The sequence below is a fragment of the Salvia miltiorrhiza genome, chromosome 3 (genome assembly GCF_028751815.1).
Source record: "Salvia miltiorrhiza cultivar Shanhuang (shh) chromosome 3, IMPLAD_Smil_shh, whole genome shotgun sequence".
Taxonomy (NCBI): domain Eukaryota; kingdom Viridiplantae; phylum Streptophyta; class Magnoliopsida; order Lamiales; family Lamiaceae; genus Salvia; species Salvia miltiorrhiza.
Window position 1 is genome coordinate 60,932,553 of NC_080389.1, and position 24,726 is coordinate 60,957,278.

The following is a 24,726-nucleotide window of genomic DNA, read 5'->3' on the forward strand; positions in this document are numbered from 1 at the left end:
TATGCCAAATTTGCCGCATAGGGCAGGCATGGGTAATTAAATTCATTGATTTGTCCAATCATTTCACTAACTCTAAGTTAATTATCTTCTTTTCCTTTTTGCTTCTTAAGAAAAAAAATACTCATGTTATATCTACTTCTTCCACTTGTCTTTGTTTATGATGAAGTGAAATCACTCATGACTCAATATCATGATGGATGAATTTTTAAATACTAGGTAAGTCTTGCGATTAACTTCACTCAAAAAAATATTTCTATTATTGGAATTCGTAGTATTTACTTTAGATTAATTTAGAAGTGACTATCATGTGTGTCATCTTTCTTTTTGTTAGAGGTTGATTAGATATAATAAAAGGTGCAAGTTCAAAATTAGAAAATTAGATTAAAGTACGAAAAGAAATGACCCTTTTCGTTATTTTCTAAGCTATCTCAATACTTCAAATTTAAAAAATCTTTTGTTTTCTTGTAACTCCATGATTTTCTAAATTCCTCCTCCTCAATCTTGCCATGTCTATTTCTTGGTAAATGAACATTTTAAAGAATCTGATATTAAACGATCTGAGCTGAGCTAGTATAACATTATTTGAAATGTCAATCTCCAGAAAAACTATTATTCAAACCGTTTCATTCTGCTACCTACCTGCTGCCTTGGAACTTTCTCCTATTTTGGCATTTATCTTTCACACAAGAGAAGAAAGAAAATATCTTGAGCAAACTACCTTGCCTCTGCGAAGATCTGCACCATTGTTATTTGTCAAGTGAGAAACAGTTGTGTTCTGGTCAAGTGCTATAAATAGTTATCACATAATTCAAAGCTTCCATTTTTTTACTTGCAGATACATTCAATGAAGAAATAATCGATTTTGGACTAGATTCATGAGAGCTGAATCCAAGATTTTCCAACCGGAAACCAAAAGCCCATTTGGGATTCCGACCCTTTTCGTTTCTTGCATCATTTCCATGTCAAATCAAGATCCGAGTTGAGTCAGTTGACTTTTCTGAAACTATCCCTTCATAAATCTTGTCGAAAAAGATCAGATTTTTCCAGCCCCAGAAGCTTTTTTGTTCCAGATTACGAGTGATGGGGGAGGATGAAAGGCTCCCAACTTACGGCGATGAAGAGCGGGAGCTTCAGCCGCCGCCGCCGGTGGCGGAGAGCGAGATGCGGAGCATTTTCTGCAGCCCTGTTCATTGGTTCAAAATGCTTGCGAGGGAACTGCATTGGAGCTTTGTGTTTGGAGTGGTGATTGTGTATGGCGTGAGCCAAGGCTTAGGTGGAGCCCTTGCGAGAGTTGGGACGCAGTTTTACATGAAGGATGTGCAGAAGGTGCAGCCATCTGAGGCGCAGGTCTACGCCGGCATCACTTCTCTTCCTTGGATCGTCAAGCCGCTCTGGGGTATCCTAACCGACGTTGTTCCGATTTCGGGGTATCAACGGAGACCTTATTTCGTTTTTGCTGGTAACTGATATGTTCTTACTTAGTTGTACTATTTGTGGTTGTGATTTTTGGTGCTTGTGGTGTTCTTGTTATTATTGCCTCTTTGAGATGCCTAGGTTGTTGACATTGGGAAGTTGCTCGTTGCTCGTGTTGTGTCTTTGTTTCTTAGATTTTAGTGCAGTAAGCCAGTTGGTTTGGTTGCCAGTTTCTTGAAGTAGGTTTGTGTTTGTGCTGATGCTATATATAAGTTTTCCTTTGTTGTATGTCCGTGTCATTCTTACTTGTCGATGATGCCCTTAAATGGACGAATTGAATGATAACGAATGAGTAATGAATTTTTGGTGCTAGGGATATTGGTTTTACCAGCACCGTGTAGTTGCTATCGGATAAAGAGAGATATCGTGGAGTAAGGTTTTCTCCGAAGATTGATGTAGTAATGCTTGTCTGAAAATATGGTGTAGCAAGTGAATCAGAATATACTGCGAATGTTCATAGATTATGGTCATGAGTAAGTTGCAACGATCCGTGTATGTGAAATGAGAGAATAGAGGAAGATAGTTTAGGCTAACTGTCTCAAATCTTTTCTGTAAAAGTACATTATGATAGTTTTGGTTCCTCTGCGTAGAGTTCTTCATGTATTTCGCGTCTATATTGATAAGGGCCCTGAAAGAAAAGATGGCGAAATCTTTATGGTAATATACACCTTGTGCCTTGTGGTGTTCACAAGATATTTCATTGTTTACAAAGTTCAAATGGGATTTTGAATCAGTGCACATTTTCAATCAGAAATGCAGCATGTTTCTTGAGCCAACAAGAAAATACTTCTCATAGATTAATGGGAAGATAAAGAAATTATCATTTTGTTGTCCTCTGCTGCATTCTTTAGTTGCATAATCCTCATTAACAAACTTTAGAGGCACCACCCTCTCTCTCTCTCACTCACTCACTCAAGAGTTTCCTCAAACATTTATTTCTCAAATGCTATCTGACTTTCCTTTTCCAGGTTCCCTGGGAATTGTTTCCATGCTGTTCTTGTCGCTGCATCCGGGACTACACATAGTATTAGCATTGCTTTCACTGACAGCAGCGAGCGCCAGTGTTGCAATTGCAGATGTTACTGTCGATGCATGTGTGGCACAGAAAAGCGGCCTTCACCATTCCCTGGCAGCTGACATGCAAAGTTTATGTTCCTTGAGCTCCTCAATCGGGGCTCTCGTGGGATTTTCTCTGAGTGGTATATTTGTACACCTAATTGGGCCCCAGGTTAGCTTGCTTTCTCCCATTTTGTTAAAGAGCTTACAAGCTACTGAAGATGTGAGTGTTAAACCTTTAACATACTCTTTGAACTGAAGGGGGTATATGGCTTGTTAACGATACCAGCTGGGCTAGTCTTCGTAGTTGGTATATTGCTCAAGGAACAACGCGTTTCCAGCTTTGGTTATGAACAGGTACTAATGCATAACTGGGGTGGATCAAGATTCAAACTTGAACACTAATTTTGGGGTTTCTGAAATCAGATCAGTCAGAACTTAGCCAATGCTGGTAAAGCTATGTGGAATACGTTGAAATGCCCAGACGTGTGGAGGCCGTGTCTGTACATGTACTTGTCCTTCTCGTTGGGCCTAAATGTCTCCGAGGGGATGTTCTATTGGGTGACAGATTCAGCAGCCGGCCCTTCGTTTTCTAAGGTACATTTGAACTGATCTCATTAACAGCATATCCTCATATTAGGTCTGCAGATTATACAATATGCTACTGAACTTTGATGTTTATGCAGCAAATAATTGGTTATATCATGGCAATAGGCTCCGTGGGCTCGCTCCTCGGGGCTATCCTATACCAATACGGCCTAAAAGACTATCCCTTCCGGGATCTGCTCTTCTGGGCTCAGATCCTATCCTGCCTCTCCGGAATGCTGGATCTGGCGCTGGTGCTGCGCTGGAACTTGAGGCTCGGTGTGCCCGACTTATTCTTCGTGGTGGCTGATGCAAGCGTGTCCCAAATGATCGGGCGCTTGAAATGGATGCCACTTCTTGTTCTGAGCTCCAAGATGTGCCCACCTGGGATTGAAGGCACCTTCTTTGCCCTGCTCATGTCAATAGACAATGCCGGCCTCCTCACCTCGTCGTGGTTGGGAGGTCTCCTGCTGCACGTCTTGAACGTTACACGGACAGAGTTCGACAACATGTGGCTCGCTATTCTGATCAGGAACGTGCTGAGGATCGCCCCACTCTTCCTGCTGTTCTTGGTGCCTAGAGCAGATCCCAACTCCTCTCTTCTCCCTGATGATGTTGTCAACATCAAAGAAACGGCTGAATCCGAAAACGTCGAGCTCGTCGCGCTCGTAGACCGCACAGATGGTGGTAGATAGGACTGCTGAAGGGTGTTCAAGCACCAGAAGGCCTAGACATCTCACCTGAGTTCACTGGTTTGTTGAGGAAAATGACCCTTTTGTTAGGCCATTGTATTCTTTCATCTTCTTATACATTTTTTTGGGGGGAAATTACTGAATTTTGTTCCATATGTACTGTTGAAATTTTACTATACATACTTTTCATACAAATTGTGAACTGTGGGAAATTTTAATTAGATTCTCATTGGATCTATAGTATCTTTGTAATATCAAATGGAAATCATTTATATGCTCATAAATAATATGCTTATATGTATAAAAAAATTACTCTTTTGAGGGAAATGTATATAAACTTACAAATGAACTCTGATATTGAGTTTTTAAAGTACATCACCAAAAAAATTGTGATATTAGTTTTTTGTACTCCCTCCCTCCGTTATATAAAAAGTATATAAAAAGTATCAAATTTGTCATTTTTATTTGTCCTTGTAAAATGTATCTAATGTATTTTTTATAAGTATTTTACTGACAATGCACTCACAATACTTTATTAAAAATCGTGTCATTTACAAATAAATGTTTTTTATAAGGACGGATGGAGTATTTCTTACACCGTTACACGTTTAAAGTACTTCTTCTTAAGGTTGTAAAATTATCTCTAATTCATTCAACCATTAAAATGTGTAAAAAATAAAAATTCAGTATGGTTGGAGGCGGCCAGCATTACACCGTGGACGATCTGCTACAAATTGTTTGAGTTGAATTTTTCTTCTTTTTAATTTAAAATATAACCTGACAATCTACCATAGCAAGATATGGGCTACTACAAATTTTTCTAATAAGACATAATTAAATGGAAATGAAATCCTTACCTCTTAGCAATTACTCCCTCCGTCCGCCAAGATTATGTAAAAATTACTATATTTGGCGTCCGCCAAGATTATGTCACTTTCCTTTTATGGCAATGGTCCCACCATCTTCTTTAATATTTATCCTTACTAACACTCTGGATTACAAAAAACCCACTCAAAACTCAATCTCAACCACACATCTCATAAAGTGGTGGAACCCTTTCTCCACTACATCAAAATCATCACCAATTTTATTAAATCCCGTGCCCAAACAATTTTACATAATTTTGGCGGACGGAGGGAGTACTAAAAAATTAAATACTAATAAGTATAAAAATTAATCACAGTTGACATCAATTAATTAAAATTGAGACTTAAAAGTACTAACCCTCATTAACTAAACTTGAAAGTCAAAAAATAACTATAGACTCCAATTCGATACAACCAACCCTAAAGAGAAAAGTGATTTGGCAATTCTACCCCTATTCCAGATTAGGGTTCATCCCCTCTCCAATCGCTCCCATTTTCAGATTCGTCGCCAAACTATCTTTTCCTTTATTCACCAAACCAAACAACAGGTAAAGCATGCCCCCTTCCCTTTTATTTTTTAATTATTTTTAAAGCTTCTGTAAAAATGCTTCGACTTTACTACTACAAGTTTTCAAGAGCTTAATTTTTTTTTTCACTAGTATTTAAAAACATGGAGGGAAAAGACAAGCTTGAGACCCTTTTGAGTTTGTCACTTTTTAGAATGCAGTTCTTGGAGCCCATCTCTATTTTGTTGGGCATTGCTTTAATCATGGCTAAAGATTCGATTTTTGGGATTTTGAAGTCCTTGATTTGCTGTCTTCATGAAGATATTGAAATCTACTTGAGTTTTGCTGTGATGAGAGGAAACGTTCACTATCTTGATATTTTTTGCTGTTAAGATGGCTGGATTATGAGGCAGCTTTATAAATTCGAGTAGTTACAGTGCGAAAGATAAAAAAAATACCATTTTTTCTTGCTAATCTGAATATATTTGTGGGATGAATATGTTAGGCATGGAAAATTGTGTTCCTGGGTGCATGTGAAGGGAATTTTGATCGTATATTTGTTAATTCAGAAAGAAAGAAGTTCAATTGAGTTTTGACAAGGAGAATCTTGAAATAAGAAAATGGTGTCCAAGGAGATTTTTTTTTTTTTTTTTTTCTTTTTTCTCTCATGAGAATCATAGATTCTGCTCCGAACATAGAAATGGTTGCAGAATTTGGAATACTGGACCTTTTATGAGCACCTTTGAGCTCAAAGAACTGGTTAGTACATTTCACGATGGATGTTCCAACTTCTCCAAATGATGTTTTGTAATCTGCTGTTGAAATTGAATGTAAGCGAACTTGTTAGCTTCTCTGCCTCTTTATGTTTCGCTTGAGAAATTTCTTTGCTTATCTTTTTGTTGGATGGTATGTCTACTTCCAACATGTAGTTCACATTGTCTATGGTGTGTAGGATGAGTGGCCAAAATCCTTCGTGCAGCCATGGTTCCCGAACATACTGGACACCAACAATGGAACGATACTTTGTTGATCTCATGTTAGAGCATATGAATCGCGGGAACAGAATTGGACATACGTTTAACAAGCAAGCCTGGATAGATATGCTGGCTGTCTTCAATGCAAAGTTCGGATCTCAGTATGACAAAGATGTACTGAAAAGCCGATACACTAATTTGTGGAAACTATTTAACGACGTTAAACATCTCCTGGGCCAGAATGGGTTTTCTTGGGATGAGACTCGGCAAATGGTGGTGGCAGATGATTATACATGGGATGAATATATCAAGGTGAATCAAGTTAAAAGTTGTTGAGGCCTTGCTGATAAACGATGTCATTTGATGTATTCTAACGTGCAGATTCATCCAGAAGCAAGGCCTTACAGGACCAAATCTGTGCTCAACTTTGATGATTTGTGCTTAATATACGGGTATACAGTTGCCGATGGAAGATATAGCCGTTCAAGTCATGATGTGGATGTTGAGGATGAGATACAAGGGCTGAACCTCGGTGGGTGGTCTTCTTGCAGGACCTTGATCACCGACAAATGTTATTAATGCTAAAACTAAATTTCATCTTAACAGGTGACTACACGAGCAGCCTTGCCCCGTCTAGTAGTTCGAGGACAGAGTGGACACCGGATATGGACCAATATTTTATGGAGTTGATGCTGAGACAGCAAGAAAGAGGCAATAGACAAGGCAGTACTTTCACGAAACAAGCCTGGACCGATATGCTTGCATTGTTTAATGCAAGATTTAGCTTTGAGTATAATAAAAGAGTTTTGAGGCACCGATACAAAAAGTTATGGAAGTATTACAGTGATATAACGACTCTGACTAATCAGAAAGGGTTTTTGCTGGGATGAGAGCCAGGAAATGGTGGTAGCTGATGATGATGTTTGGGATGCTTATGTCAAGGTATGCCATCACTTATCATCCATCAATTATCTATTTGTTCAATTTTCAAGCATTGTCAACTGTAGGCACATCCTCATGCTCGGATATATAGAGCCAAAGTCTTTCCCGGATACAATAATCTGGCATCGGTATTTGGAGAAATGATCAGTAAGGAGAGGCCAGAGTGAATGCCGTCAAGACATTAAAAGTGAAGCTTCAATTGCAAAAGGTGGTCCATTAAATTCTTTGAACTCCTAAAAGAGAAAGCAGCACTTGTGTCTTGGGTGGGAGGGGGGGGGGGGAGGTTATAACTGATTATTACGGGTTCAATGATTTAAGATTGCCCGACACAATCATAAAACTGCATTTGATAACTATGTTTTGCAGGTAGCGAACGTTCTAGGACATATTGGACTCCACCAATGGACCGTTTTCTCATTGACTTGATGCTTGTGCAAGTACGTGGAGGAAATCGAATTGGACAGTCATTTATCTCCCAAGCCTGGAACGACATGGTTGAATTATTCAATGCTAACTTCAATTCGCACCACGACAAGGAAGTTCTGAAAAATAGGTATAAGCACTTCAGGAAGCAATACAATGATGTCAAAATCCTGCTACAACACAATGGCTTTGCATGGGATGAAGACCGAGAGATGTTGATAGCTGATGACCATGTTTGGGATGATTATATTAAGGTTACTTTAATTTTCATTTTCACCATTTTCCAGCAATGTTTTTCTGCTATTATTACTTATGTCACATTTTTCTGCAGGCACATCCAGATGCCCGATCGTATAGAGTTAAAACTGTACCCTGCTATCACAAACTGTGTATCATATATGGACAGGATAAGGTTGATGGTACATACAGCCGTTTGCTCGATAGCGTAGATCCAGCTACTGGAACTTCTTGCATGAAAATAGGTATATTCTTATTTCGATTTACACATTCAGCAGCCATTCGAGACTGCTTTTTCTGCACTTCGCCTTGTTGTATTGCCCCTGATTCACTGAAGCTCTCATCGTTTTGGAGGATTTAGTATCTTTTTGTGTTTTTATTGGAAAACTGTTTCAAGGAAACCTTTATTTTTGGCATTTATAGAGAACTTAGTCACCACGAATTTGTCTCGAGTAGAAAAAGTATGAAGATGGAAGTTCTTGGATCTTCCGGTCACATAGGATGATCCTGAGAGTTTTTTTACAGTGCTGTTACCTATCGTTCTCCTCGGAGAAGAGCATTTTTCACTCGTACATCTCTTTTCCGTCTGTAGGTAACAGGAAGGAAGATGAATCCAATGCCAGTGCAGGTCCCATGACACTGCATATGGAACATTATTTCGTAGACCTTATGCTGGAGCAGGCGCGACATGGTAATAAGATTGATGGTGCATTCAGCGAGCAAGCCTGGGCTCACATAACTTGGTCGTTTAAGGAAAAATTCGGTGCACTGTACGAGCAGCATTTTCTTGAAAATCATTATTTGAGTCTGATGAAACAGTATATTGAGACCAGCAATCTCCTCAATCAAGAGGGATTCTCATGGGACGAAGGTTCGCACATGATTGTAGCAGACATCAACCTGTGGGAATCATATTCTAAGGTACATCCAATTCTTGATCATTTCCATGTCCGCAAACTTGAATACTTGATGGCTCATGGAAAAGCTTTGAGCAGGAGCACCCAGAGGCGATCTCGTATAGAGATAGAGTCAGTTGAACGTTACAGCGAGCTGCGTGCTATTTTTGGAAGTGAATCGGTTGAGAGACAGTTGAGCTGCGACGTGACTATGGATTTCAACTACTCTGAAGAGCTTCCGGTGACGTTTCTGGCAACTGAGGCTTATGATGAAACAAAGAAACGGCCTCCCACGACGTGTTCAGCTATGGAGAGCCATAGCAAGGCACAAAAAACTGGTGATGAAAGGGGAGAAGAAGATGTAGTGAATAAGGAAGCAGAGAATCGGTGCTTCTCAATCGAGAGCACCATTGATGCCCTTCAAGCTATACCCGACATAGACGACGAGCTTTTGTTAGACAGTTGTGATCTGTTGGAGGATGAGAGGAAGGCCAAGACATTTATGGCGTTGGATGCTTCTCTGAGGAAGAAGTGGCTGCTCAGAAAGCTTGGACGCTCCTAACTTCAACCTTGTACAATTCTGTCATAACTTTTGTAGGGAGAAGTGTGTATGAAAAGGCTTTACATTTTCTGCCCATCCATTACTTATTTTATCATAAACTTTTAGTAGAGAAATTATAAGGATAACAATATACTGACTGTAAAATGTATTCTAGAGATATTGTGGAAAAATATATGCAATTGATTATTTTTTTTTATAAGTTATATAAGTACATAAAAAAATTTGAAGACCGTACGACAGTGGGCATTAATCACCTATTGTTAGGCCAACACATGCTCACATCTTTGTAATTTGAACAATCGAATTGAATTGAAATATTAAATTCGATTTGACGTTTTCAGTTCGATTAAAAAAAATTAAAATTTTGGATTATTATTTCAAAAATCGAATTGGTCCGGCTTGACATTTAACATTTTCAAAACCAAACAAATAGAAATTCGAATTTTAGCACGAGAATGATTATATTGTGCTAATTATTGTGATAGTAATTTTGGACAAAACCTTGATTGGTAGCAACATCAGATTAAATTTATAGTTAAATAATTACCACGTTAAACATTAAAATTTGTATGTAAAACTATAATTTAATAAAAAGTTTAGTAGCATTTTCTAGGCAATTGACGCAAATAAAAAAGCAAATACTTGAGAGGGTAAAAATACATTTTACAAGAAAATTTGTTTTGGTTGAAATAGCTTTGCCATTTGGAAAATAGAGAGAAATTGTTTGCTATCACCTTAAACTTCCTTATTATCATGTCTTCTCTCATTAATGTTCGTCTTAAACTTCCTTAGTTTATTTGGTTTCACCGATATTAGCATATATGGTATGTAAATACACACAGACATTCACTGATAATAGCAGATTTACTCCAAACTGCTTTTATACCTCATTTTCATACTCCAAAATGAATCTTGGTTGAAGACCTTTTACTTTTCACCATCAACAATGACTATACTACACAGGTTCAATGATGAATGTACTTAGCTTCAAATCCGGCGCCGGTTTCGAATTCCATAGCCCAAACTGCTCTTCTGCTGAGAAACAATGGAACGAACCCGGACCTCCTGAGAGTTACACGCGACAAAGGTGAACTCGGAAGAGGCTTGCAGTCGTTCGAGGGGAAGAGATTTCTGAATACATCGGCTGCTTCATCCTTCATTCTTCCATTTCCTTTTATTGTGTCAATTTTCAAACGATCCTGCTCAAATTGTGGTGATTAATTTTGCGAATATAGCAAGTTAGTCGTTGAGTAGCAGCCTCTATCTATGTAAGCCTGTTTTGGAGGAATAGTTGCTGCATAAGGATTGCCAAAATGCTGCCCATAGATATGTTTAGGACATTGACTGCGTCGTTGTTAAGCTGTAAAGCAAAGAAAAGAAAATGCTCAGAACAGAATAGGCTCCGGTTTGAACATAAACAAAAGAGAATATGCTTACTTCACAGAAAGCATAGTAATACTCCAACATACACATACAATCGGAGAATAGGCTCGAGTTTGAACATAAACATGCGGACATGCAGGGCAGAAACGGGGCACTTCAAGATACATGTATACACAGAGTAAAATAACCTTTTCTTGCAGTGGATGATGCACAGATAACTTTCATACTAACCAAGAACATAGATAACATCCTCTGCAAGAACCATTTCTAAAAACGTATGTAAAACATAACTCAACAAGAAAGCAAGTCAAGAAGCTAAAGGGAATAACTAACCCATTGGAATCCTTCTTTCTCCTGGAATACTGCACCGATAATACTCTCTCCAAGATTCGCAATCTGGGAAGCAATTATACAGATGATGGCTTGTGGTATGTTTATCTGTCAAACATAGTTCTTCATCAGTTGAAATTTTGGCATCAGAAAAGAATATTAACATTGGTGTGTGAAATGGCTTATATTCTTTTAAGTTTAAAGGCTCTTCTCTAAGGGGGAAGAAAGGACAGAGGGATTTGAACCCCTAATGTCACATATAAGATGTGAAATGGCTTGTTTAACAAGAGTTTTGTTCACCCTTTTTTTCAAATTCAAAATCCAAGATTATTTATATTACGAGATGGGTGAAGATGCATCCAAACTATTGCAAAATGTAAAATTCTTGTAAGAACTCTGGGAAAGAAGGCAACATCTTAACTTTTACCTGACCCAGAGCACAACCAACAGAAGCAAGAAGAACCGAAGCTAGAATTCCAGCAAAAGTTCCTTCAAGGCTAACGGCCCCTTCGGTACCCCTTGGGACTATCTTGAATGTTGTGACTAGGTAACTACAATGAACATTAACTAATTAACCAAGATGTACAAGTATAAATGAAACAATCACTCACCAATACAAAGTAGATAAATCCAAAGAGAATGCCTATTCTGAAAATTCTAAGCTCTTTTGCAAAATGCAAGTTACTGACTAATACTAGGCTACGGTTGTGAAGAAAAGTGTATCTGCATAATGTCACAAACTTACTTTTAACAAGGAAACTTAACATCTATATATTTTGTCTCCCATTCTTATTTTTAATTTCATCTATTTATCATTCTTGGTGGTTCTAGTATTTCTTTGAATAGCTGCAACAGAACTAAAATGCACTAGGATATATAACTACGATAAAAGAGCTGAACCTACGTCGTTCTGCCATATGCTTTCCCTATCTCACTTGAGACAGTATCGCTGAGTTTAGTACAGAAGCTAGCAACAAACCCAAGTTCCCACAGGGGAGCAAGTGCCCGTCCACCTATTCCGGAGATTGAGAGGGCGGCACAAACACAGCCGGCAGCACTTGATCCAACCACGCTTCCTGGTCCTCGCCTTCCTTTCATTTTCTCAGCAACCCCTTGAGCCTCCTTCTGATCCATTTTTACTTTTGTTGCGGCAGTGCCCTGCAATTATCAATCGATGATTTAACACTTCTACCTAAGTAGATACAAAAATTCAACCATACAAATGCTCAACCAATTTGATAACTATGTCAATATTAGTACACACATAACAGAAAGTCACACACACACGGGCATATATAATGAGCTTCAAACGCTGATGAGTTTTTGATTCTACGAAGCAAACAGCCTTATGCTATCCTCTGTTTATGTAAGAGAAAATTCCAGAACAACCAAACAAGAAAGATGTAATTTTTTTGAAGTTTCTTTAAAATTCAGACATTGAGGCATAATTAAAGCTAAGCCATATACACATTATTCCAAATTCCAATAACTCAGCTAGCTCACAAAACATTATTCAATTAAAAAAGATAGTACTAAGAAACTCATGCACACGAATATACCATAACCAGTGAAAGAAAAGAAAAGGAAAAACGATTTTCAGCTCACAATGATAAAGTAAGTGGCGACAAGAAGGAAGCCAGAGTAGCTAAAGGCCCGCCATGTGAGGGTTCCAAGCAAGAATGCTGCCCCAAATCCGAACGGCGATAATCCGGAAAGAAGAACTGGGGAGCCTAAAATGAAGATCGCGGCGTTGCTCAGAAGTGCGGATTGCCACGTGGGAGGCGATGATTTTACCAGCTCGATGGCTTGTTGAAGTAGTCCTGCATCAAAATCACTCGTTGACGCTTGAATTTGGGATGTGAATTTTCTCTTCAAGACTGGGGTTTTGAGGTTTGACTTTGGAGGGAAGAAGAAGAAGGTGCTTGATGTGGGTTCGGGGGAAGTGAAGAGAGACAATGAAGGGTTGAGAGAGAGAGTGGTGGAAGTTGAGAGAGAAGTTGCCATTTTTGGTTGCGGTAGAATAGTTTGGTATTTGGTTGGAGAAGAAAGGGAGCTCAAAATCATATGTCAGAAGAAGAAATCTGGTAAACAAAATTTAGTAATAGTGGTCTAATTATATTAAAATAATTCCAATCGAAAAATAGATGGATTTTTTTTTTTTAACTTTTATCTTTCTTTCTAAAACACTTCTAAATACGAAAAATATTAATTCCCATTCAGTTTTGTACCTGAATTCACCATGATGAGCAATCAATTAGGGTCTTTGATTTGGTGGATAAAACAAAATTTGAATTAGATGGAATTTAATTTCATAATATATTGTTCAATTAGATATACTTGATCGATACTCATTCTCAAAATAGTGTCACGTAAAATTAATTTTACCTCATGAGTCTTGACCTCCTCCATAAAACAAATCAATTTTTGAGTATCCTCAAAATAGTGTCACGTAAAATTAATTTTACCTCATGAGTCTTGACCTCCTCCATAAAACAAATCAATCTCGAATTATATCGAATCAATTTAATTTTGAGTAATCTCAAACCACCAATCGAACAACTTGAGCTCACAAAACATCTTTTATGCTATAGTGTATATTATATGCACACAAAAGCGTGACAGTAAAATGTATATATAGAATATTGAACACAGCTACAACATTGGCTAAAAATAACAATGAAATCCCAATATGCAGGATCCAATTGGTCGACAGTTTTTCACTAGTTCTATTAAAAAAAAATTACAAATTCAATTCAATTTTTAGCAAAAATCTGAATCTCGAGACTGCTGTAACAAAAATTTGCAGTTAGTGAAAGAGTAACTTTTCCAACATAAAACGCTTTCTTCAGCAAATGTCAAAATAATCCCATTGATTCAACAGCAAAACTAGCGACCTCATAATGCGATCAACAAATACAACAAATTTTGTGGTTGAGAAGTTGAAATGAAAAGCACATATTTGCAAGGAAGGTTTCAAAGGGGGGCCTTTCTTAGCATGCTCTCATATGTCTAATGCAGGAATTCACTTTACCCTTCTCCTTTCTCTATCTCTATCTCTGTCTCTCTCCCGAGTCCTTTCTCTATCATGATCATCCCTCTCCCTGCTCCCACTCTTTTCCCTCTCCCTTCCTCTGTCCTCCATCTCGTGTGGTCTGTCCCGATCACGCCGTCTGTCCCGTTCTCTATTCACATCATTTTCCCTCTCTCTGTCTCGGGTAGATGCTTTCCGCTGAGGGCTTTGGCTTCTGCTTTGGCTACGGCGACGCTTTTTTGCTGGCTCCCGTGAATCGTCTCGTGGGTCCCTCCTCTCGGAAGATATCTCTGCAAGTACCAAAATATTCAGAGATGTCAAGACCATGGCTTCCTCAAAACTCTAAATCACATTGTATGTACTGAAAATCTCTTCTAAACCTTAGTACTTACTTCTGACAGAAGTATGAGCATTTGAATCAACTAGACCATATTCAGCCTGCAGCCGACTCCTGTGCGCAGCAACTTTTCTCTCGATTTCCTCCGGATTTTTAATCCCCTGTTCTTCCAGGGATTCACGGTATTCCATCAACGCAACCTCAAGACGCCTCAATTTTTGTCTGTGGCACAATCATTTATCATTAGACTAGGTGCTCAGAAATCGAATAAAATGAGATAAAATAAATCTGAACTTCTCCACGATGTACCAGAAGAATCAAACTATAATCTATTAGTTTAAAACATCAATCAGAAACGTGAGTGAAATATAACGCTTCATCTATTCATATTTTAGTATCTTTACAGCCACACAAAACATCAAACAGAAACATTGAGTGAATTATAACACATTCCAACCATCCACATTTTAGCCTCTTCCAAGTACAGCCACCATTATGCCAATCCAAAAGCTCATTTCAAAAGAAAACAAAAAATAAAATTACTCCAGTGAAGGGCTAATTATTGGTGAAGATGGATCACGATAATTGTGGCAAATGAGAGAATTACCGACAACAATACGTATTGATTGCATAAACTGATTCAGCTCCAAACCACAAAGAAAATTATATTTTGTTAAGTTAATTACTAAGAGAAGTGTGTGTCGTACCTCTGCTCTTCATTCATTCCACTATCGAGATGTGCTGAATTACTGGCATCAGTAGCAAGCTCCAGCTCCTCTCTTTTGTAGACAACATCACCAGCATTTTCACTACCAGAAGATGAATAAGTCAACCCCAGGTCTCTAGTACTTCTATCATGTTCCTCGTCACTTTCCTCATCCTCTCTAGCCCACTTAGAGGATGGGAGAATTGATTCATTTTTTCCTTCACTATTGTTAATGCCGGGTTGCAAGTTTGGAGGGGCAAGAATTGGTCCTCTCCCCATTGATTGCATATTATCATCCATGTTACCACCCCTTACTGATATTTTCGCTGGATCCATTTCCGAGTTTAGTTCCTTCTGTCCGCTAGGGTATCTTCCAGAGCTTGATCGGCTATGAGCAGACTTTAACTCATCATCTAGTTCGTAACCCCTTTGCTTTTCCGCCTCTTCCAGATAAAGCAATCGAGCGACCATCATTTCTCTTCCACCAACCAGAGATAACCCATTGTGTCTGCAACGTCTTTCCAGTTCGGTAAGGGGCAAATTCGACAACTCCCTCATGGCAGCTCCTTTACCAATTGCTAAAGCAGCATCTTGGTTAAACTTTTCCCCATCACCTGCTTCTGCAGAACCAGCCTTCCTCTCTAGCTCAGGGGCATCACCACATATAGAATGGAAAGGGATTACACCGGAGTTACTAGATCGAAGGAAGGTAGCTCGCAATCCATTGACATATGCATCCGAAAAGAGAAACCAGTCAGCCCATACTTGAAGAACTTTCAAAACACGCTCCTGAAAATGTCAAAAGAGAAACCTTAACTTCTGACAAGTAAAGTCGGGCAAAGTTTTCAAGATATTGATCGAAGTAAGCATTACCTTAAGGGCTTCAGCTGTAATTCGTCCAGTTACACTACGATACAAGTCATTAAAACTTTCCATAATGTCTGGTAAAGTTGCTTCAAATTTGGTACGATAAGCAGAAGCATTTTTCACAGAAGCGCTGCTATTGTGCAGGATGTCTGAGACTAGCATGAGTCTAGCAACTTTTGTGGGAATTGGAGTTTCTTTAAGAGTCAAAGACTCAGTTAATACTTCAACCACCTGCAATGCAAAAAATTATATAGAGACAACATCAGCATCAAGTCGGCAGGTAAACCCCCTCCCAACACACACACACACACACACACCCCCCCCCCCCAAAAAAAAAAAAAAAAAAAAAAAAACCAACCCCAGCTGACAAAAGTAGTGTCCTATTAATTAAAGTTCAAAGTATACAGCTTTATCCAATGGATCATGACAATATAACAAAGATGATATAGGTTGCTTTCTTAAATATAATAGATCTAAACTGTAATAGAAAGGGTAACAACTATGACAGTCAACTCAGGAAGAAACTTGTGTAACCACTAAATGCTTTAAGCCCCATTATCTTTAATCTGCTTCTTCCAGTAAACATTGGTTACATAATGTGTTGTTTGTTTCCTCATAATTTAATACACTAAGCAACCAGTCTCCGTGCTCATGACTTGCAGGGGTTGCATTTCCTCATGCACAATTTTTCAAGTCCAGCAAACTTGTTCTATCAACATAAGCTTTGGCAATTACCTCTCCTGCAGCATCAGCATTGTCTAGAGAAAACCCCATGGCTTCTTTTATCTGGCTTCTCTCCAATGTCAATGCACGTAGCATGTCCTCAAATTCATCTCTTTGGGTATCTGTCAGCGTCCGCTCCATCTCCACACGCTGTAAAAAAAATCACAAGGTGGAGCACAAAACATATTCATAAATACGCACAGCATAATTCAAAATTGAACAAAATATGAGCACCAGCAACAGCATGAAAGACTGGAGTAGAAAGTACTTTGCTTTTCCCGGCAGCATATGTGCTCCCAGCTTCCTTTTCATGCTCCAGGCCTTTTGCTGTTGGTAATGAAGGTGGTATCCATCTTTACATGAAAATAGACATACAAAAATACATACTGTCAAAACTCAAAAGTTCAATAAAGAGGATGCATTCTAACCAATTAAAGATAAACCAATAAATTTATTTTCACTTCAAAAATCAAAATTAGTTTATGAAAACCCTCAAATAGAATGTCCAAGTTTGAGACGGGTACAGAAGTTTGTGGTTGTGATTTTCCATTTACCTTCCACTACCAGTGATCATGATAAAAGGCTCTGTTCGCCATCGCTGAAGTGTATCACCCTGCACATAAACAGATGTAATTTGACATCAATGCTTCCATCTATTCCTAAATATGAAAAATTATGGGACTAATCATGTTTTTTATAAACATCTAATTGTAGCCAAAGAAAAAAGAAACTACACCACCATAACTCCGTTCCTAATTCAAATTTATGTGAATTGGTTACTTAGAAAGCAAATGACTTCAATCTAAATCGCACACATGCTGACTGACAAAATATTGTACTTCTCCATGTAGTTGTACTGAGCCAAGTACCAGAAAGGATAGTGGTTTCTTGTGGAACAGAATGAAAAGAGGGGTATTAAGGGGAAATTTCTAATATGATCATTGAATTGAATTCACAGCAAAGTTGATTCTATTGAATGCTTCTGAGGTAAAACTCCGAGACAAGGACAATTTAATTGAGACTTAGAATAAATCTGCGGCTGAATGAACGTGGCTATCTATCCTCCAAAACCGTGAGGCATTACTCACTTACCGTCTCTCTATTGTCCCATCAGTTGATAGAAAAGAATGAACAATGACGATTTATCTTTCAATTATAGTAACTTGTTTTAAATTCAAACAGGATTCGTCCTTGAGATGACAACACACCATACTAACAGAAGACGAATGACAGAAGAGCAATCCCAGCAAGCTAGAAAGCCAGACTTCCTAATGGACTGTCGAGATAACCACCAGATAAGGAATTTTTGTAACTAAAAGGTACTAGGGAGGGATCAAAAAATATATAAATATGCATCGTCAAGGCTGCACTCTACAGTTTGATAATAACAAAAAGCTCACCTGAGCAAATGAATAGAGCCTCCACACATAGTAAGTATGTTCCTTTGAACCAAGCTCAAACAAAAAATTGAATAGAGGATTTCCACGGCCTCGCTCCATTATAGCTTGTTCAAAAGCACAGCCCCCATCCAGAACATAGAGAGCCATTGTATCAATGACATGTTGGAGATGATCGTCATCAGGAGGAACAACATTTATATCAGGTACATTTGGTGTGAGTACCTACACATCCAAGAAAGAAATTGTTCCCCAAGTATTAGTCAACATCATTTAGAGTGAACAAAGAAAATTAAAGCTCCCATTTTTTGAGATGCAGAATGCAGATAGCCTTGCTTTTTATAACATCCAGCAGATTTCAAATATCTAAGGAATTACATTTGCATAGTTCGTGCATACCTGATACAAATGTAAACATAAAAGCTTATTTCAAAGTTGATGCCACATTTTACATAGTGATAGATTTATATATAGCAGGTATAAACTGCCACCAATATGTGTTTGCAAGGAACTGTCAATTCCTCCCATATTTGTGTTGAACAGAAACACCTAATTCGGTTGCTCCACATTTCCCATTTACAGGGGCTTCACCCACTAGAAACTGCCACCAATATTGCAATATAAAACCAAAATGCAAACTCTAGATGAGATTACCTACCAATTCTGAGTTTTGGCTTGGAACAGTAGTTACTGGGGGACCAGAAGGACCGGATAAAATGACAGTTGCCCCCTGGCAACAAGACAAGAACGGATTATCATAAGATTGTAAGCTAGATAAAAAGTATACCATTAGATCCCATATAAAAGGGAAGGACACATTCTCCATTGGACGTTCAAATTCTGAATCAGATAACAAATGAAGGAAACATCAAACTAACCTCCTTGCTCCTGATGGCCATATGTCCAGGAGGTGGAGCAGGAAGAGCCTGTGATGGAAGAGAGACAGATTTACCCCACCCAATTTTCAGTTCGTACTCATAGACCACCACCCCTGGATTAAAAGAAAAGGAGACATTCAGTTCAAATGCCTTGGTTAAAGTACACAAAACAAACCCCTAACAAGCTAGAAGAAACCACAAAAATACATTCCCATCCAGTGCAAAAGGTAATGTTTCAATATAAATAGTTGACATCTGATTCTTATATAGCCGAGATTGTGAGCGTCAACAGCCCCTCACAGTTATGACTTATACATATTTGTCTGTGGAATGAGCACTTTCATTTAGCTTGTGAGAATTGTCTGTCCTAAATTTCACGTTATACCACAGAAAATTAGGAGACAGGCCCAAAACTCTGAATATGAGAATGAAGACATGAACTGAAGAAATGTAGACCACCTGCTAAAATGCTGAGTGTATGACCATATCCACTGATATTGTCCTTAAAACAATATAGTGAGCAATAAAATGGATGAACATTCATAGGCCAGAATAAACTTCTGAAGGGATCATGTACACTAAGATGAATTCGCAGAAAATTAAAATGAAATGACCAAGTCAAATTAATTCATCAGAGATTTATTACCAGACAGGATAGAATAAAGGAGAAAGGAAGGGATAGAAAGAAAAAAGATTAGGACAAAAACTTCATCAGACATGCAAGTGCTAAAGGAGAAAGGATAGAATAACAAGTTAACAACAAGAGCAACATAAACAATAATACAAAGACAACCTGAGAAAAATTAAATTACGTCAACCACAAGCAAACCTTGCATTTCATCCTTTGCAGCTTGAGCATCAGCTCTATTCATGAAAGCCACAAATCCACAATTCCTTTGCCGTCTCCGTTCTTCTTCTGTCCTCGGCCACATGATTTTTACACTGGCAATAGGACCGAATCTTCCAAATGTCCGCAAAAGGAAATTCTCATCAACCTAAATGGGAAGAAAATAACAATAAAAGACATATTAGATAAGATGTTCCCTATTTGAAGGCCTAGAAGTGCAGAGAAACAAGGCGAGTGAAACGTCCAAAAAGAAAGTGTGAGGAAGACACAAATTAACCTGAGGTGACAAATTGCCCACATAAAGATTCGTCGTCTGTGGATCTCCATCATCAAATGATCCAGGTCTTCCCATTGGATCAAATTCATCTGGCAGCTCATCAAACCGGCTAGATGGCTGGCACAAGGAAATCCAAATAACTTAGAGTATTTTAAGCTGGAGTAGACTAAGCAGATGATATCAACTCAAAAAAATTGTGCAAGACTCCTAAGACACGGGTTAATAAGCAAAAAACATTATATCACCATAAAGAAGAGTAATTCAGCTTGGAAGATTGCACCTAGTGGCTACTAAAAATTTACAGGGCAATTGAACTACCTTTTGTAAGGAAAAAAATAAACAATATTAAGAAAGCAAACAAAACGTTGCAAGAGACTAGCAGAGACTCCCATGCTTTAGTTAACATATTCACAGGGCACTAACCACAGAATTGTCTCCTTGACGTGTAATATCACGCCCATATTCACGATCTTGATTCCTTCTCTCCCTCATTTCCTGTTCATGCTTTAGTTCCTCCATGAAATGATCAATATTCCTCGACTTCCCTTTCTCTCTCTCCTTCGGCTTTTCCTCTTTCTGGAGGTTCTAAAAGAGAGAAGTGAAAAATGATTCAAAACACGAGCATCCATAAGGGAGTAGAAAAAAGAAAAAGTGATGCTTACTTTCTTTTCATATTCTTTACCCTTTGTTGCCATTGGTGGTGGGATGAAAGATGGAACATACCTGCATAAAGTTTGACTATAATCTAGTACCTACCCCGATGATAAGACAACTTGAAGGCAGAATAAACACTAAGCAAAAGTAGTACAGGTAGAGCTAAAGTATGCACAAGTCAAGAGCGATGGAGAGAAGAAACACAATCAATAACAACTCAACACCATTTTCCTGAGAAAGAAGAGAGCGGCATTGAGTATTTCACAAAAGTCAGGCCCTATAAGCACATAAATGGAAAACTAAATTGACCAATGACCACTGTATAACATCTACACCAATCCAAGAAACAAAAACATGGCTATAAATCATGTGAACTTTGTACTTTCAGATAGAAAACTTGGTTCAGTTCAACATCACATTTCCATTTAAATTGTAAAAATACACTCATTGAAGTATTTTCTTCACAGTAATTATTATGTTCCTCCAATCTAACTATACATTTTCCTTATAATCATACAGTTTGAATCACAATCTTTATGATGCAACTGTAAATATGGCTGGATGTATAAATTGGCATATTCTATCTTTCAGATTGAAAACACTACATCCAATCACTGCAGTTTACATCTAACCTCATACGAAAATGAAGGGCCAAGCTATAAAAAATTTAGATTCACCAGGCTTAATTCGACTCAAAAATGGATATCAATACCAAAAAAGTAAAATAAAGATCTGATTATTCACAAATCCAAGGTCAATAAGCTAGGTAAACTAAATATTTTGAGATTAAAAGTTCAATTATACATATTATACTGAGTTCTGGGCTTATTCCAGAATTCAGAGCACAGTATTTTCAATTATATGTATACATATATATATATATATATATATATATATATATTTACATATGAAAACTACAAACTAAGTCATTTGCCTCCGAATAATCAAACGAATAACTAGTTCTCCAGGTGAGAGGTATCCATGAAGGTAAGGGAGTACGGGACACAGGTTTTTATAGATCAAGAATGAAGAGTTCAAGCCATATGTTATGCTAGTGAGCGAAAGGAAGGTTGTAGGCCATCTAGCCGGTCTCCCATTGGCAATCCTAAGAGGTTAAAAACTTCAAGGAAAATGATATGCTACATATGAGCACAGCTCAATATAAACGGACAAATGATGTTCTACTTTGTTACCATATAATATACTATTTTACTGAATTTTTTTACTTATCTAATATTCAAGGCATCCGATATTATATGCAATTCAGTATAGGTCAAATTCTAAATGCATGCTCTTTCATGGACGCAGCTGAGAATTTCCAAGAATCAGATGCACTCAAACTTGCTTAACGATTTCTATCGATGTGATGACAGTTGAGCATTCTACAGGGATAAATGTTCCAACTTAGAATTACCCTATAGATCAGTACCCTGGAAAATTCCAGCATTCTTAGAGCACGAGAAGCACCTTCCACCCATGGGAAAATAAAGAAAATTGCTAATAAATAGACAAGAAATCCTCCATAACACTGAAAATTTATTTCTTGTTACATTGGACAAAGCAAAAGTGCAACCAAAACTTAGAGCACAAATATTAGCTCAGAGAATGGCATAGAATCAGTCAGTCAGTTTTCTACAAGTTGGAAATCCAAAATATCATAGTCTGCATGTCACCAAGTAGTTGTTGCACTCAAGTTCCTAGCTGTAAGAGCATTGCAACATAGTTGATCAAAAGCATTTGTTTACCTACTCCCTTTCTTTATACCAGAACCCTCATCTTTGGAATTTCCACCTGCCATCCGCGAATGATAGAAAAGGCCCATATTTTTATTAATGTGTCCATGTAAGAAAGAAGAAATCATTTATTTATCCACATTGCAAAAGAAACAAACTAAACTTTACATTTATGGACATTATAGACATATTCTTTAATTGCAACTAACCTACGGAATCATTCTTCAGCTTCTCATTTGGGTTGATAGTTCCACCTCTGACAAACGCCTTCGACCCTGGCGTATTATCCGCTTGAAATGATTCTACAAATTCCTGATATAAACGTGCAGTTTCATCCTCTGCCCTCTGCAATATCAACAGATAAGCATAAATTTAAGAATATTCACAGAAGCTCGATGAGAAGATATAATTGATTATCGTCAATTCAATTGAAATGAGTTGGTGAGCAAAGAAGATGCCTTTTTCTTTGCCTCTTCCTCTTCTCTGTGCTTCTGAAATGGTGTCTTCTTCCGAGCACTCATTGTCCTGTGTGAGCAGCATAATTACATTACAAATGTTGCAAAATACAAAAGGAACAAAACTATCCAGCAACCATAAGAGCATAAAAAAACTGTCACAAACCCAGGTACACATATTGAACCAAAATAGTCGAGAAACACGTTGAATATTCCCATATGTTCAATAATGCAAACATGCTCCAGCAAGCATACAGTATCAATAAGCTCTTATAAATAATAACACTGGATTCAAACAATCGAAAGGGACGCTACTGCATTCTACTGTATAAGAAAAACACTAATAAATTAAAACCAAATACAGCCTGAAGTAGATTGAGCTATATCCACAATTACCAATTTATTCTGAAAATTCAATTATTGGCGCTGAATAGAGTGGTATAGCAGCAGCAATTACACACGATGATGCATCCACAAAGGAGGTTGAGAAATTACAAAATTAGGGATTTTCTACAAGTCACATAAGCTACAAAGTTTGGTACTTGGTCCGCCTTATTCGTTGCAAAACCCTCATGGATTTTTCGTTTAGTATCAGAAAAAATAATGAGTTTCCAAGAAATGACAAAATTTTAGAGCGAGAGAAAGGAGGGAGAGAGAGGACTTACTGGGGATTAATGGATCTGTGTGATTATAAAAAAATTCTGATGCAGAAAGTTTTAAGAGTGTGCTGAAGCCAAACACGACGCATTGAACGATTGAGGGAGAAAGACACTCTTTTTTTCCTATTTACCTAAAACTGGCCGGACCCGACCCGCACATATGAGACGACCCGGATACTTGCAATTTGTATCTCTCTTTTTTAAACCTTTTTTTCTTGAAACGATCTCATAATTTAATTGTTTGATCTAAATTTGGCTCTTTCTAGTAACGATTGATCTTAATTTCATATTTTATTTTTAATCATTATATTCAAATTATTATTAAATTCACGTAATCTACGATTTGTGTGTTTTTTTTTTATGTTTTACAATTGCAACGGAAATTTTGGTATAATTTTATTCACTATTTTCATAAATTATTAATAATTAAATAAGAAAATTTTAAAATCATGGTGGACTCAAACTAAAGACTTTTTTTGTGTTATTATTAAACTTGAAAACAATAGTAATATTCAACGATGAAGTATAATAATTTGGGTTTTAAATTGCAACATCAACATCCCAATTTTTTTTTTCTAATGGTTTCCTAATTCGAGTTAGGGAAAATCCGCTATATATTTCCTATATTTTTCAGTGACAAAGGATTGTACATAATGCAATTTTACTCTTTATACCCTCTTAAAATATATTTATAAATTACATACATGATAATTTTATAATTAAGGTGTATAATTATCAAACTTTTGGGGTGATCGGAAAAATTAGGCGACAAATCACTTGTTGACTTAGCTATAGTTCAAAACTGCTAATTGTTGTATCCATCTGTATTTTTCTGATACACATAAATCATGGATTCCCAATTATTAATAATTAAATAAGAAAATTTAAAAATCATGGTGGACTCAAACTAAAGACTTTTTTTTTGTGATATTATTAAACTTGAAAACAATAGTAATATTCAACGATGAAGTATAATAATTTGGGTTTTAAATTGCAACATTTAAATTTAAAGATCGTATAATAGCACACATCAACATCCCAATTTTTTTTTCTAATCGTTTCCTAATTCGAGTTAGGGAAAATTCGCTATACATTTCCTATATTTTTCAGTGGCAAAGGATTGTACATAATGCAATTTTACTCTTTATACCCTCTTAAAATATATTTATAAATTACATACATACTACGTTAGGATTGATAATTTTATAATTAAGGTGTATAATTATCAAACTTTTGT

At 37.4% G+C, this 24,726-nt stretch overlaps 3 protein-coding genes and 1 pseudogene across 7 annotated transcripts; 2 read left to right on the forward strand and 2 right to left on the reverse strand.

Moving 5' to 3' along the window:
* Positions 1-383: 383 nt before the first annotated feature.
* LOC131015117 (probable folate-biopterin transporter 2) lies at positions 384-4,046 on the forward strand. Of its 3 annotated transcripts, XM_057943367.1 has the most exons (6): positions 441-757; positions 836-1,459; positions 2,442-2,701; positions 2,791-2,886; positions 2,956-3,126; positions 3,216-4,046. In XM_057943367.1, the coding sequence occupies exons 2-6, from the start codon at positions 1,081-1,083 to the stop codon at positions 3,807-3,809; spliced, it is 1,500 nt and encodes a 499-aa protein (XP_057799350.1). In that variant the 5' UTR covers positions 441-757; positions 836-1,080; the 3' UTR covers positions 3,810-4,046. The 3 variants fall into 3 exon arrangements, with proteins under 3 accessions (XP_057799349.1, XP_057799350.1, XP_057799351.1); XM_057943366.1 differs by having other exon boundaries at positions 384-1,459; XM_057943368.1 differs by lacking the exon at positions 441-757 and having other exon boundaries at positions 1,291-1,427.
* A 1,238-nt stretch (positions 4,047-5,284) lies between these two features.
* LOC131019094 (L10-interacting MYB domain-containing protein-like) lies at positions 5,285-9,212 on the forward strand (annotated as a pseudogene).
* An 863-nt stretch (positions 9,213-10,075) lies between these two features.
* LOC131015118 (protein VTE6, chloroplastic) lies at positions 10,076-13,246 on the reverse strand. Its single transcript, XM_057943369.1, has 5 exons — positions 12,531-13,246; positions 11,830-12,083; positions 11,353-11,476; positions 10,929-11,033; positions 10,076-10,572 (listed from the first exon to the last, which is right to left on the reverse strand). The coding sequence occupies exons 1-5, from the start codon at positions 12,987-12,989 to the stop codon at positions 10,477-10,479; spliced, it is 1,038 nt and encodes a 345-aa protein (XP_057799352.1). The 5' UTR covers positions 12,990-13,246; the 3' UTR covers positions 10,076-10,476.
* A 501-nt stretch (positions 13,247-13,747) lies between these two features.
* On the reverse strand, positions 13,748-23,660 carry LOC131015120 (protein RRC1). Of its 3 annotated transcripts, none has more exons than XM_057943373.1 (18): positions 23,496-23,660; positions 22,834-22,900; positions 22,585-22,720; positions 22,388-22,433; positions 20,651-20,711; positions 20,412-20,564; positions 19,989-20,105; positions 19,694-19,859; positions 18,865-18,977; positions 18,645-18,716; positions 17,990-18,211; positions 17,144-17,202; positions 16,858-16,942; positions 16,602-16,739; positions 15,873-16,097; positions 15,001-15,788; positions 14,349-14,515; positions 13,748-14,246 (listed from the first exon to the last, which is right to left on the reverse strand). In XM_057943373.1, the coding sequence occupies exons 2-18, from the start codon at positions 22,894-22,896 to the stop codon at positions 13,948-13,950; spliced, it is 2,910 nt and encodes a 969-aa protein (XP_057799356.1). In that variant the 5' UTR covers positions 22,897-22,900; positions 23,496-23,660; the 3' UTR covers positions 13,748-13,947. The 3 variants fall into 3 exon arrangements, with proteins under 3 accessions (XP_057799356.1, XP_057799354.1, XP_057799355.1); XM_057943371.1 differs by having other exon boundaries at positions 20,412-20,573; XM_057943372.1 differs by having other exon boundaries at positions 20,412-20,573; positions 23,227-23,512.
* Positions 23,661-24,726: the final 1,066 nt, after the last annotated feature.

Excerpts from the sequence above, each read along its gene's own strand:
- LOC131015117 (XM_057943366.1), top strand. The coding sequence starts at position 1,081 with ATGGGGGAGGATGAAAGGCTCCCAACTTACGGCGATGAAGAGCGGGAG. Across the intron at positions 1,460-2,441 it reads ACCTTATTTCGTTTTTGCTG|GTTCCCTGGGAATTGTTTCC; the intron begins GTAACTGATATG and ends TTCCTTTTCCAG. Across the intron at positions 3,127-3,215 it reads CCGGCCCTTCGTTTTCTAAG|CAAATAATTGGTTATATCAT; the intron begins GTACATTTGAAC and ends ATGTTTATGCAG.
- LOC131015118 (XM_057943369.1), bottom strand. The coding sequence starts at position 12,989 with ATGATTTTGAGCTCCCTTTCTTCTCCAACCAAATACCAAACTATTCTA. Across the intron at positions 12,084-12,530 it reads TCGCCACTTACTTTATCATT|GGCACTGCCGCAACAAAAGT; the intron begins GTGAGCTGAAAA and ends TGATAATTGCAG. Across the intron at positions 11,477-11,829 it reads AAAGCATATGGCAGAACGAC|TTACCTAGTCACAACATTCA; the intron begins GTAGGTTCAGCT and ends TGTTCATTGTAG.
- LOC131015120 (XM_057943371.1), bottom strand. The coding sequence starts at position 22,896 with ATGAGTGCTCGGAAGAAGACACCATTTCAGAAGCACAGAGAAGAGGAA. Across the intron at positions 22,434-22,584 it reads GCTGAAGAATGATTCCGTAG|GTGGAAATTCCAAAGATGAG; the intron begins GTTAGTTGCAAT and ends CGCGGATGGCAG. Across the intron at positions 18,212-18,644 it reads CAAGCCAAAACTCAGAATTG|GTACTCACACCAAATGTACC; the intron begins GTAGGTAATCTC and ends TTGGATGTGTAG.